The sequence below is a fragment of the Corvus kubaryi genome, unplaced genomic scaffold (assembly GCF_017639235.1).
Source record: "Corvus kubaryi isolate FWS band 111438036 unplaced genomic scaffold, C.kubaryi_AGA036_p1.0 37334, whole genome shotgun sequence".
In the NCBI taxonomy this organism is placed as follows: domain Eukaryota; kingdom Metazoa; phylum Chordata; class Aves; order Passeriformes; family Corvidae; genus Corvus; species Corvus kubaryi.
This window is the reverse complement of record NW_024581108.1, coordinates 4,140,526-4,155,451: the sequence shown is the minus strand read 5'-3', so window position 1 is coordinate 4,155,451 and position 14,926 is coordinate 4,140,526. Positions and strand designations below refer to the sequence as shown.

The 14,926-nt window shown below is 37.7% G+C and overlaps 1 protein-coding gene across 4 annotated transcripts in view; it reads right to left on the bottom strand.

Annotated features, from left to right (window-relative positions):
- The window catches only part of NEK7 (NIMA related kinase 7), a 70,252-nt gene that overhangs the window by 17,306 nt on the left and 38,020 nt on the right, over positions 1–14,926 (bottom strand). For all 4 annotated transcript variants that reach the window (XR_006016385.1, XM_042029924.1, XM_042029921.1 and 1 more), the window contains exons 6-8: positions 10,716–10,824; positions 8,419–8,526; positions 1,286–1,380 (exon numbers count right to left, since the gene is read on the bottom strand). Coding sequence is in view for 3 of the 4 variants with exons in the window: in XM_042029924.1 (XP_041885858.1) it covers positions 1,286–1,380; positions 8,419–8,526; positions 10,716–10,824 (312 nt within the window). In the remaining variant the exon portion in view is untranslated. The remainder of the gene's footprint in view (positions 1–1,285; positions 1,381–8,418; positions 8,527–10,715; positions 10,825–14,926) is intronic.

Below are 14,926 nucleotides of genomic sequence, written 5' to 3'. Positions count from 1 at the left end.
AGCAAATCAATGAGGGGCAAAGAAATAGTAATACTGAAAAATGCTCATCTACCTTTATGCTACCTTAGGGCTTGCACAAGTGTGTAAAGCAGAGCACTGAAATTCAAGGCAGCTGCCATGGTCAATATTGGGGAATCCCAATACAGGATTAAGTTTTAGCTCAGGGTTCAAACTTTCTAAATACTTGCTGTCACCTGGACTTCATACCTTGAATGATCCCCAGGATTTAGAAGCAATAGCTACACACAGATCTGCAACTGCAGCCTTGCAATATAGCTATTTGTCCTTTGAATATTCAAAGCAACATGTCAGTGATGGAAAGTAAGAAAATATTACTGGAGATGATTCACCTAGCAGTAACATCCAACCTTCACAGGCTGCCAATGTCTTCTATAAAATCCTAAAATAAACAAGGAGGGGCTGATACTGCAGAGTAAGTGTTAAATGTGTTCTGCTGACCCACTGAGGCAGGTGCCTTGTAGGTAAACAAAAAGTGACTTGAGTTTATTGGTTTCTACCTGGAACATGACTGGGAAGACTTCACTGCCACTGCTGATGGAAGAATTTTTTTTTTCCCAGCATCATTCAGCACAAGTGTTTATTCTTCTGATCAAGAAATGATACACAAAGAACTTGGAAGACTTACTTGTCTTAGAAGCCTACCTGTTCTTCACACTTTCATTTCCCTCACTTTCAATTTGCCCTGTCTCTTTATTTTCTCAGAATATAGTATTATTTAAAATTATGTGTCACTCACCAATCTTGACTGTAGCAATACAGAAACTAAACAATTGCAGTTTAACCACCCCAGGAGGAGAAAAACTACATGTGCGTGCAACGGAAGTTATTATCTTGAGAGTTCATCCAAGCTAGTAGCAATAAGTACAGTAAACCTTTTTTATCATTTTACTTCAAGAATTTATAAAAATAAGGAATTTGTATTAAAATAACTATACTGCAGTATTTAAAAGCATTACTTACATATTCAAGTCAGTCCTACTACTTCTCAATGCATTTATTAACAAAATCATATAATCAGCAAAGGCCATGAAAAAACCTAGAACAATTTTACATGTGCTTGCTATTATTCATTTATTAATCCTTCAGTCATGCCCAGTCTTCAAGAAATTGCTGTAAAATCTTTGTAGCAAGCCCGGTCAAGGCAAGTTTCAAGTAAAACACAAATAAAAGTATTTCACATGCTGAAGTTATGTAAGGGTGAGGGGGGCAGGGGAAGGGGAAAGTACAAGAGTGTTATTAAGTTCACTGTATATATCACTATTACCTCATACAGCAGACAGCCTAGAGACCAGATGTCAGACTTGAAGTTGTAACCATTTTCATGTATTCTCTCTGGAGACATATAATAAGGTGTACCAACTGCAAAAAACACACAAGTATTTTTGAATGAAACTTTGTTGTTATGCAGTAGTAAAATTAGTTTTCCTGGTTGAAGAATATTTTTCATCTTCTATTTCTCATTTTGCTACACGTAAAATTTCAACTGATACTTACGACACTTCAGTGTGACAGAAATACATGAATTAGGTATCTATTTCATCCAATGCAGCTTTATTTTCACTACTCATACCTCATTACCAGAACGATGCAGTTGTAGAATACTTCCAAATTTTGCTTTTAAGGAACCTCATTAAGTAATTTTTTTCTCTTGAAGAGAACCAAGGAACTACACACACATCCCTGCTACCTTTCCAAACTGTTATCACTGTAGCTAGGAACAACAGCTAGAAATTCTCTTCCATGGGCTGAATTTTTTGTTTTGCAAGTTGTCTGTTCTTCCTTTGAGAAGAGACAAACCTGAAAAGGCTGCTTTTGAAACTAATAAACACAGCTTCTTTGAATAGTTGAAACCTGTGCCTGCTCCAGATTAATCCTGTCTAAGAGCTATGGGCTCTGGAAATGTCTGCTCTTGAAAAGCAGCATTTATTAGGACTGTCCCAGAGTAAATTTATACTGGATACCCTGGAACATCTCTCCCCTTGATTTTAATCAAGCTCTATCCATCTGTGTCACAATACTGAGAGATGTTTCAGCTCTAAAAAAGTGTCATTACAAAGAAGTATCTGAGTGCTGGCTTCATATATGACAGAACAATAAGAAAAAGAAGTTACGGAAAATAATGGCAGTGGCAATTTTAGTGCATCGTTCCTGAACTTTCTCCCTGTGTCCCCCAAAATGACTGCCTAACAAGCAAAAAAAGTCACAGATTTATACAGATTTTTACTTCAATTTTGTTTGAATATTTTCTTAAGCACTGAATCCCAATGACGAAAACCAGCTGATTTCTGTCAATTCAAGCTGATTTTATTTTGAAACCAAACATCTTGCAACACCACCAGTGATTAAAATCAGCAATTTCTCATTTTTGTAATTTGTAGTATGAACCTCACACATTATTGTAAGACAAGGATCTGGTTTAACTTCTGCTCTTCTGAATAGAAGAGGCTAATTCAGAATTGATCTCTGCATGAATACTGGAAACTGAGATACAGTGAATATAGAAGTACTTAAAAGTTATTTAACCTGAATAATCAGGTTAAATAGCTTTAAGTAATCAGACAGATAATTTTACTCTAATAATTTCCCAAAGTTAAGGGTTTTGTTTTGAAAATGTGCCCTACCTCTAAGGAATGCTGCATGTCAAACTGTCATGAATTCTTAGGCAGTAAGGAGGAGGGAGAATTACTTTCCTACTTGAAAGGCACAGCTCAGATAGCAAAACCCAGAACCACCTAGGTCAGGTCAGGCCACTGCTGCTGGTAACCCAGAATTTCACCTGACCTGCTCCCTGGCAGACAACATTGAAAATCCCTATAAACTGCTTCTGTAACAGATAGGCAAAGACAGAGGTCCCCATGTGGTATCCTCCAATGGATCTGGCCCCCTAAACATTTGGAGGAGATTTCCAGCTCTGGGAAAGCAGAGAGTGCCACAGCCCCTGCCCCTCAGCGCTGGGCTGGGCAATCAGTACAGCTCTGAACTGAGGCTGCACATGGTAACAGCTTTAAAGGAGAAAGGCTGGGGAAAGGCAACTCGAGAGTACTGTGAGAGACATTTTCTCTCATAGGGTATTTGCATTCACCCACAACAGTTTTTCCTGTGAAACAATAGCCAAGCAGACAGGTAGACCACAAGACCAAAATAACTACCAAAATATTCAGAAGCAACTCTGTTTTCCAATGTATCAACATCAGTACTTTAATGGCACTTAGTGACAGATATCTTAAGATTAGGAACTGCAATTAAACAACATTTGGAATGACACAGGTTTCATATTTTTATTACCCTTACTGTTTTATTTCCCTCTTGAATTTTTTTTTAACACCCCAAGGACTTGTGAGCTTGGACATCTCTGAAAAATTTCAGCTGCATTTTGCATCCCTTAATTAAAGCACTGGTTTAGTGTATTCTGATGCTTTGTTGGCAGAATTTATCTAACAAAAGTAAGTTTAACAGTAATGTAGTTGTTCACTGGCTACAGCAGCAGTGCCTCTGCTGCTCTGAGATATCACACAAGTGGCTGGCAGTGAGTAATGTGCCAGAAAGAGGCTTCACAGAATCCACAGGGGGCAGCTGAAAATACTGAGGTTTGAAGGTTCATAGTCTACCAAAAGCAAAGGTAATTTTAACCAGTAGCTCTGGGAAGCCTGCTGATACATTAGGGGTCTGATATGACTGTGAAAGATTGATGATAGTGAAAAGCAAGAACAAATGTTACCATTTTACAGCGTTTAGCCTAGTGTAACACCTTCACTGCAATACAACCTGAGCCCCCGATGACCAACTAGTGAAAGGAATTGAAATTAGTTATATTACTCATGGAATCACACAAACAACCTGAAGATTCAGACATCATTATTACTTGTAAACTGTTTTTAACAGAACTTGACACTAAAGATTCATTATTCTGACATTCAGGAACTACTGAAAGCATTGCAATGATCCTTTATCGCTGTGAGCAATCTTGGGACATAGCTGTGCTGCTGGCAAGCAACTACCAGAGTGATTATATGCTGTATTTCCTTCCTGGATCTTTTGTTCTGGTAAGTGAAATACAGCATCCCACTAGTACAGAGATATGCAACTTCCTGGCTACCTTTACTCATCTGAAAACACAGAAGTGGGATAATACAAGAAAAAGAGCTAAATCATTGAGGTGCCTATGTTTTTAAGAACAAAATCGGGAACTTCAGCATTCTGCTCACTGCATTTGCAGATCTGTGATAACCTGCAAGTCTGAACAGTAAACTCCTTGAAAATGGCCTGGGTCAAATACAGCATCTCCTCAGAATCTGCTGCTGCTCTGGAGCTCCCTCCCTTTAGAGATGCTATAGATCCAGAAAGTATTGAGTCTTTATGAAAGCTTCCTGTTACTGGCAGAGGGAATGGACACAATGGAAATGGTGGTTAATACAGAGCAGGAAGCAGGAAGTATTTGAAGGATCAGAGGCAAATAATCCACTACGCAGAAAGGAGTTATGATACAAACAGTCCACCTTACTACCTGGATAAACATGTAACTCACAATGCATCCAAGTTAAACAAGTGCATCAAGGAGTGGAATGAAATACAGTTCAATAGCTCTAATACAGTTACTAGCTCTAAAATAGTTACTAGCTCTAAAAGCTATCAAGCATTTTTAGGCTGGGAGAAAAACCTGCCTGGTAGATGTTAAATCTAAATTGACATTTCATGCATTGGAATACGTAACTATCAGAGTTCAGGAAGGGAGCTAAAAAGGCCAAATTTAAGTAATCAAAAGACACAGCTTATGTATGACTCAGTGTCCATGAGATCACAGCAATTTCATAATACAGAGTTCAACACAATGTGCTTAACAAGATGAATGTGGATGCTGCAGACAGACCACATCACAAATAAGCAGCTTGGAGGTCCTTTCCAACCCTAATGATTCTATAATGTTCAGGGGTTTGTACTTATTTAACATAGCTATAGGAGATTTCTAAGTCAAGGGCTCATCTTTAGATATAGGACCCGAAATACTGCACTTATCCAAAGTGATTCTGCAACCTAGCCCACAATGTGCAAACAGCCCTTCTACAGAAGTCAATCTATAAATATCTTGTGTTATTTTATAACAACACAATGACTTCTCTTCAGCTTTCAAACTACTGTAAGAGAGCTCATGTTTCTGTACATAAAATACAAGAGCTATTTTAACACAGCTTCTTTGATGACTGCAATGACTCAACTGCAGATTTCCCTGCCAGCCTTACCCAACCACTCTCAGATCCTGCACCCTCAGCGTACAGTACCTAAGTGGAGTTTATTCTATTCACAGAACGGTGCTGCAAACCACCACCTCAGCTCACACGCTGCTGGGTTAGAGACCCATACATAAGAGGGGAGGAGAGGATTTGCACACATTTTCACAAGGTATTTTATTCTCCACAACCTACGTGAGTTTATAGTCAAACCCCTCACACAGTACAGTCTGTGCTGGGGATAGCAGTATCATGGAAATGACAGTTGTCAAAACACAGAAGACCAGAATTCCATGCAGATGATTCTCTGCATTCAAGCATTTTAAGAAGATTGCAGATCTGCTCCTTTGCCCTGCAAGAAGGTATCCCCGTGCTGGTGGCAGTGCCTGTCTGGACAGCACACTGTGCAGCCTTACAGCACAGCCACAGCACAGAACTCAAGGGATTCTTTTTATAACTGAAATATGGAAAGTTGGATTTATCTTTACATCCCCTGAAGGGCTAACAAAAAAAAAAAAAAAAATGCACATATCCATGAGCTGGCCTTAGAACTGCCATTTCACCAAGGAGAAAAAGGACTGGCATTCAGCCATTAAAACAACAACAGCAAGAAAACCCTAACAGTTCTAGGGAAAGGAATAAGAACCCTTTGTTGGATCATATTTTCTAATATAAAGTCTTCTGAAAATAAGAAATTTTGTCAAGTTTGTATCAAATCAACAATACCAAATGACTCTGTTTCCTTTGCACTTTTGTAAGAGGTTTTTCATTTCCAAAAAGATATAGACATGACAATACAAAATTCTACTTCTTGATAAAGCTGTATAGAAAGAGTTAAGAACATGAACAAACCCTGTCCAGTGCAGTTTTTTCATTTGTTTAAAATGGACGATCAGTAAATATTCTAATTAAATCAGTATTATTCATAATTAGCAGTTAGAAGCTGTAGCTAATTAAAATTTTAGTACATTTCTTTATCTCTGAAAGCCTGAATCTAGTTTGCTACTGAAATTTTTATAAAGCCTGTAAACAAGTATAAATTGCTACACATATGTTTGTAATTTACTAGGTTACATGCACCAAAGGTTTATGGAATCATAAAAAGATACAACTTTGAAAGAAATTTCAAGAAAATCAGCATCAGAAACTGCAGAAGAAATTAATTTAAGAAGTGGTCTCTGCTAGTGACATGATAAATCAGAAAGTCACTGTCTCCCCTGCAGCCTAAGTTAACAGCTGACACAAACCTTTTTTCTAGGCTGAATTCTGACATTAGGTCATAATTAAGGGAGAAATGGGAAAAGAGGAGATGGGAAAAAAGAAAATAAAAAATAACTCCTCTACCAAGACACAGCAACCAACATAAGAAACAAAGCTGCCATCCTCCCCTCCCTCTCTGGAGGACTCTTGGATCTGTAAAAGATGAGCTATAAAGGGCTCGGGGGTTTTACACTGTTTTTAACTCTGGCTAAGTCTTCAGCTTTCTTAAATTTCCAGCTCAGCCTTCACAACCATTCCCCTGCCATGAGCCAAAATAATCCAGGGTTGAGGCAGCCTGCTCCTCTTTAACTTCCTGACTTGTGCCTCAGAACACAAGTCTACTCTCCCGCCCTCACTGCTGACTTCTGCTTTATTCATGAGCTCCTCATCCTCACATTAGGGTTTACAGCTCCCTCCCACCCTCCTTCCATTTGCAGGCAGTAGCAGAATCCACCGACAAGAACCCAACGCAGCCTCTCCACAGCGCTGCCAGAGATGGCCGCTGGCTGACAAGGGCAGCGTGGACAGCAGCACTTCAGGTGACACACTGCTCCCTGTGACAGTATCAGATGTTCAGTGCCACATCTGACTGATCCTCAGTGTGGAACCCAAGCACATTTCCAGCCAGGGCTCTCCACTCCTCCTCACTGTCCTTAATGCAAGACTGCACTCTGTGTCTGGGGTTCCCATTAACACCTCAGCAGTTATCCATGGGTTTGACTTTACCAGTGTGCACCCAACATGCTAAAAACTGGAAGGCACAAAAGAGTGACCAAAGGCTTCTTGGAGGACAGGGAAGTAAGGGTAGTGTCAAAAACTGCCTGTTCAAAATACTGTATTTTTGGCCATGAACACATGTATCACTCACAACAAAAATGTGGCACAAACATGACAAACATGCAATCAACAAACAAGCTGGAATTCAGCAACCACCAAACACAGACACTTCAGTGAGGGAAAAGAATTTTTTCTTATCTACAAAAACCCAACTTAACAGTATTATGAACACTAATTCCTACATTTCTCTTTAAAGAACATGTTATTCTATTTACAAGGCTTTTCCCTTCTACAGAGATCCTCTTAGATTCTGTCATTTATCCATTACCTACTTTAAAACTTAAAATACATGCCAAATATTTAATTTTTCTTCTTTAAAAGCTTCTTAATCATCCTAGTCTCCACATGCTACTCAAAAGATGTAAATGACATGAATATTTTGTTTGGATATAGATAATACATTGCTAGTTTTGTAAGCTAGCAAAAAGCAAACTGAGCATTTCAGAAAACTTATAAAAACAAGACTGAAAAAAAAAAGCTATCTGGGTATTGTTTTTGTTGTTTGTTTTGGGGGTTTTGTTTTTAAAGTTTTTATGGCTCACAAACCCCAGTTCTGAACTCCCCTCACCTACCTTAGTTTATATCGAGAAATATCACCTTAAAAAAGGGAAGCTCCTCTGAGAGCCCTTTGAAACCATGTAACCAACAGGTCGTTAGTGCTACTCATGCAGGCACACAGAATTACTAGATTCCTTCCAACACTGACTGAAGTTCAAGTCAATTTTTTAAAAATGCGTCCATATTACCACCTTATTTTTTCCTGGCATTTCTAGGAAACACTACTGTCTTAAAGATTTGTTAAGAGGTAGAAATGCGCATTAAGTTATCCAAACAAAGGAGGGGAAATACCCCAAGTATGCTGAAAGTAATGCCTCCGTGTTACAGCTTTTCTGTATTTGTCCATAGTGCTGACCATTTTTTTATTAAGAACACCTTTGGCACCATGGTTTTATTACTACTTAGGAAGAGCTTTAGCTGGTCCTAACCCTTTTCTTCCTCCTCCTGAGTGGGCACAGTATTTCCACCATGTAAAAACCTCTACCTGTCCAACACCTGTATCACAGAGAAAGCTTACCTAAAGAATGTGCAGCTGTGGTTTTGGAGCTGAAAAATCGACCAAGTCCAAGGTCTCCAAGCTTTACTACTCCTGTAGCTGTAATGAACACATTTGCTGGCTTTATATCTGAAAGAAGAACAAATTTAAAACTGTCAGAGTCACAGTGATGTTGCAAGAAAAGCTACTGTTCTATTAATAACAGACCAAAAGAGGATTTTATTTACAGCTAATATTGGTAAGATTTGACAGTGCTATTCAGAAAGAATGGACCTGCAATGTAGAACTTCACTCAAGCAAAGAAAACCAAGAGTCATGGAAAGTATTTTTTTTTTAAAAACAAGCAAACAAAAAACCACACACCCAAATTCCAGCAGCATATACAGGGGAGTTCACTACTACTTTATACAAGGCTACATAGAAGGACTTACATTAGAACTAGAGAACCTCTTTTGCTATGCCTTAAGTAACAGCCCAAGAATGTTTTCAAGAACTGTAAAACATTTTTCATCACTTTTGCTGATCAAATTACCCACAGTGGCATAACGTTACTTATTTGGAATAGACAACTGATTCTCTGTAAGAGCAGGCATAAAAAAAAAAAAAAAAGGCAAGTTTACTCAGGAGAATGGTTATGTGAACTCGTCAAGAGAATTGGGCTAATCAAGTAGAAACAAAGAAAAATAATGATGCAAACCCCAGACAGTTATTTTTCACAAGTAATATCCAGTTTAAGTTTTAATCCAAGCCCTTAGAGACAACACCAGAGACTTTTATTCTGATTTCTAACAAGGTACTTACCTTAAATAAACTGACCTGTTATTTGTTTGGCAAGGGAGTTTAGCTCTTACTCTGCTGAAGAGCAATGCACCCTGGCTCTAAACTTACAGAAATCAGTTCACTTTGATAAGAGGGATTACAGTTTGCGTAAAATACAGGCACAGTAAAAGGAATGGTTAATTACCCTTCAAACACCAGCATTTTCAGGTTTCCAGTAAAAAGTTAAAAAACCTTTTAAGCTTTAGAGGAAGACAGAAGCAATTATGTTCTGCTGCCATCTGACCTAGTTTTGGGAGTTTGGATAACCCTTTCTGTAATAACCCAACATGGATATAGCTCAACTTAAAAATAGCTTTAATTGTCATTGCTTTTGGTGCATAACCACAGAACCAATAGATTTGGCATAGGTTTGCCAGAAGCTTTGAACTTAGTATTTCAGTTTAAGGAACTTAAATCCTTTTGTTTTGAGCTAAGATATACAGAAATTAACTAATTTAGTTATAAAAGCATTAAAGGAAGATACTTGTACCCTATGGAAAGAATCTGTATTTTATGTCCTCTTTGTACCATTTGCACTTGCAGGCATCTGTACAAAGGGGAAAAAAAAGAATTACAAGGGAAAGCCATTTGCAGGGGCAGAGGTATCAATGCTGATCTGCTGAAGAGTGCAACATTTCTAGCTGCAAATGACAGAGCTCAGCAGACATCAAGGGACTGTTTCTATCAGGCAGTGACCTGCACCCCAGCACAAGGAGCCACCAACCTAGGACAGGTAATTTCACCTGAACCCAAAAAGACACAGCCCACACACAACTCACAATCCATAACCAGGGGGATTTCAAAAAGGAAAAAAAAATAGTAGATCTGAGAAGAAGCTATACTGTGATCTGTTTTCTTTGACTCAAGAGTTAGGAGTGAAATGAAGACCACATCCAGAGGGGACAGCAGCACTGAGGTTTAAAATGGGCCATGGAAATTTAGCACCTGACAGGGACAGCTGGCACCTCCAACAGTTGTTGGGACACAGTATTGACACAGAGATTGAAAATAATGGAAAGGAGCAGAGAAGTGGAGAAAATGCTCACACCTGCACATAATCCAATAGAGAAGGGACTAGGAGAAGAGCTGTACATCACAAGTAGGCAGAGCAGGAGCAGATGCTCTTAGGACAACCAGGTGCAAGAGGTGTAAAGAATGGATTGACAGATCTGTGCAAGAAGGCAGGTAACAACACTTGGGCAAGACAATGGGCAAATACAGAAGAATAAGAACAGGACAGAAAATAAGAGCCAGAAAAATGAAGTAGCAATGGCAGGGTATCCATCACTTCCAGAACTATTGCTTATCTTGAAAAACTTGCTATCAAACAAATGACTACCACAACAAACGTACAACCTCAAACTTCTCTCACTTTTCTATTACTTATAAAGCCTTACAGAAACACACATTGTGTCAGCTGTCAAAACTGATTCCAACCAGCTTAATTCTCACATAGTCAAAGGTTTAGTAAGGACAAATCATCTTTGATCCTGTATTACCTCTATGCATAACACGACGAGAATGCATATGTTCCAAGGCACTGCAAAGCTGAACAAAGTACTTCCAAACTGTTCTTTCAGGAATCAACCTCTTCTGTTTCTTAAAATGCTTAAAAAAATAAAGACGGACAGTGAATATTAAAAATGAAAACTTACATAAAATGACTGAAAAAAAAAAAGACAGAAAATCCTTAATTAAAAAAAGAAAACAAAAAACACAAGAGGCTCACAACCTACTGAGAAAGGTTTAACAAAATTTCTTGACACAGAAAGCTTTTCCCTTAAACATTAATATATGTATCATCAATGCATGTGTATAAGTCGGTCCACACACAGGGCCACAAACAACATTAATGAAATAAAACTCCTACCCCAATAAAGGATTTATACACTATTTAGCACTCCTCAGTGTTGGATTAATGTGGTCAGAGTAATCTAGTATAAAGCCACAGAACAAATAAAGGTCAAATACAAAGGTATGTGCCACAGAACTTCTCAAACTAAATACTTCCTTAAACCAACACTGATTTCCACACCCTCATTTTCTAAATAGAAGGAAAAAAAAGAATAGCAGTATCACACAGTCACAAACTAAGATCATATAAGAGAAATTGGTCACATCAGTTTTAAAAACTTCCCCAATACATGAAAGGGGACTAAAGGAACTGTGATTTCTGAAAATTACAGTGACAGAACTGCTGTTCAACTATTTTTCATCCTGCATAAAAAACCATTCCTGATGACTGGTAACAGTTCACTGGCCTCTTAAAGCTTACACAAAGCAATTACACTCTGCTATACACATCATCTTCAAATATTGTACTCAGCAACTGAGTAACAGTCCTCCAAAGATGCATACTGAAAACCTGGAATTCAGCCAATGTTAAAATATACAAGTTTAATCATGATAAATTTCGCAGTTAAAGGTAAAAAGATCAAAAAATTGTTGTTTTTTTAGCCTCTGTTTCCAAAGAAATCTTATTGTGTCAGGTTTTGAAGTTAAACACAAAGAAAATACATAAACAACATTAAGACTAGCAAAATTTTAGATGGAAAGCAAAGTACTTAGATGTATTTTAATAGTGTGTGCACAGACAGACTTCACACTCATACACGCCTTAAGAAAGTTCACATAACAAACACTTATTAATCTGCAAAAATAAAAATATTTTCATACTATGTTAAAACATGCCACTGAGAAGCTGACAGCTGCATCTACACCTTATACACACACAGGAGTATGAGAAAGATGCTTTTCAACTACCTATAGCAAAACGCATCAGTCATACAAAGGATCTTAACATTCCACCAAAATGTTTTTAGTTATAGGGATTATTTCAAAATTCATTTTCATTTAAATGAGGCAAAGCATATAAATTACATCTTTAAATAAAATTTTCTTTCAGTCTTGGACTGAATCCAAACAAACCCTGTGTATCTGTTCTCCCCATAGCTGGATTTGCATATCAGAGGATTGTTTGATGTCAACAGGAAGATGGAGACCAGGTTTCTTTTCATTTAAAAACAAATACACAATACATCTAAGTATGTGTACATGAAAGCATAGTTCCTTGATTTAAAATGCATTCTGAAATGATCATAATTATAACTAGGTACTTTATTTAAACATTCTGAATTATTATTTTTTTAACTCGAATGCAAGTACAAGCGGTGATAAAATGCCATTCACAAAAGTGTCTGAAACAGGAAGACTTTCCATTACAGATTCCCATTCCCATTTACCTAAAGTACATCAATGTACTTTCAAAGTATTTATGTACAAGTTTTCTTTTAACACTTCATTCACTTGCCATCTCCAGCACTGTAGCTGATGTAAGCTACAAAACTGGCTTCAGTTCTTACAGTGCAAAGATGCAACCTAAGTGTGTCAGACATAGTCTCATTCTGCTGAAGGCTATAGTAATAATTTTGCAGGACAATGATTACCTCCTCCTGAAAGCATCAATAATATTACTTAATCCCAGAGAATTTATCTAAAGAAAATGGAAAAGAGTTGCTAGATTTGCTAACAATGTTTAAAACTAAACAAAGAAACAGGCAGCATTTTCACTTGCATGGGCTTAAAAATAATACAATTATCTTTAAAATAAACTCAATGAACATTATGCTGTTAAGTAATTAATTACACTATCTTCTTCCCTCAAAATATATGTTCTCAATTTTTTCTTGGGCTGTTGTCCATCAATAGGCAAAATAGTGATGAAAAGCCACCACTATCAAAAAGATGAGTTTTGCAAAACTAGCTATTGAAACAAGTTGTACACTCCTAGGAAATAGCCCAGCAGCCACAGTTAATTCTGAGAAAAGTCAATAAGGAAAAGAAACTTCATTTCTGTTTAGAACCTTACCTTCTAACAAGAAAAGTAAGCTGATGGAAAACACAGTCAAACCTATTTTTATGGCGAACAGCATAATTAAATTCATACAGCACACATTAACTGTGTTCAAAGTAGGATCCTTTTCTTTCTCCTCCATTTTAAAACAGTCCACAATGCAAAACACAGTTCTAACGATTATGGTGTTTGCTCCCTCCCTACAGGGAGGCCAGAATGCAGAAGACATGATGCTGCAACAGTAATTTTTAACCTCTGTTGTAGCACAGCATAGCAGCACCATAGGCAATGCTGAAATTAATTCACTTAGTGCCTGAAGCATCCTAAGGTCCACACCACCAAGTTAATATAGTTCTCTCCCACTGTACACAGGTTGGCATTACCTGCCCAAATTTGCCCTCAGAGGAATACAGCCTGACATACAGCTCTCTGAAATGCTCTCATCTTCAACACTTCATTATTCTACCTCTTCCACCTGTCTTAGGCTCAAAGGACAGTCCTGATGTCCCTCAGACCACTGACCTTCTAGGTGCGACATTAAAAAAACATGATCCTGTTTGAGGTGAAAGATCAATCTCAAAATAGTTCAAACTGGGCAAAAAGGGAGCTGCTTGTACATGTGCATTCAAAACTTGGGCAGTGCTGCAAGCCAGTGCTTTATCAGGTAAGCAGAGAACACCGGGCATGCTTCAGCAGCAGGCTGTCTCCCAACAAGAATTACTTGTCTCAACAGCCATATCCCATGAAATTACCATCTCCATCTGAGAACGGGACCACAAAAAACTACTTTGAAGAGTCTCCACAATGTCAGTACATTGTGGATAAAACTGAAATTCAGTCATTTAATGCACCTGGAAATTTTGGTGGTCATCAATTTGCTAATCGAATGCCTTAAAGAGCTTTTAAGTAGGCAGGCTGTATCACCAGTTCGTATTTTCATCCCTTTTAAAGAATGACTGAGCAGTTTCAGTGGGAAAACAGAAATCTCCTGGTTCTCTAATGGATTGCTAAAGAAAAAATTAAATATTCTCCAAATGTTTCCATCCTAATGAAATTAAACATAGCTGCCCTGCACCTGAATAGCAAATGCCAGTTTCTTGACAAACGAAAGTAGAGGATAGATGGATAAAAAAGTCTGAAGTCAATATAAAGGCATGAAATTATATTATACTGAGTTTCTAAAGATGGTGCTTTAAAGGTCAAACTCCAAAAGTAAAAGTGACAGCAGTTAGCAGTTGGTCCTACCTACGCTTAAAAGGCACAATTCAGACAATATTCTTTAGGGGAAACATGCAGGACTATGTTTGGATTTTATAAGAAAACTAAGGATTTCCTGCAGATTTCCACACAACTGGAAATTCAGATATGACTGCCTACATCTCAACAACCATGCTTGGAAAAAATTTAGCATCCAGTTCTGATGTTGGTGCAACAGAGGATTTTAAGGTGTGATTTAGTCTGGTCTAGGACTCACTGAACAGAGAAAAAAAACAGGAATAAGTAAGAAAAAAAGACAACACAGTGAGTGTTTAAGAAGCTTACTGGACTAAAGAAAGCAAGATGTTTATGAACTTCTCTTGCAGAGAGTTGATGAACTGATCTAAACAATTTTGTAGAGTCATTATTTAAAAAAAGAAAAGAACTGTGAAGCTGTCAAGTCCACAGGAACATATACCTGAATTTTTCACTACACATGCTGTAGCCTAGAGCTGTTTTTTGAAAGACAGTATTTGCAAGAAAAGTAAAATGAAAATTATTATTTCATTACTTTAAACAGATTCCCTCCTTTCTTTTGTGATTTGATAAGAATCTTGATCACATCTTTTTGTTCTCATGACTTCATTTATGTCTTACAAA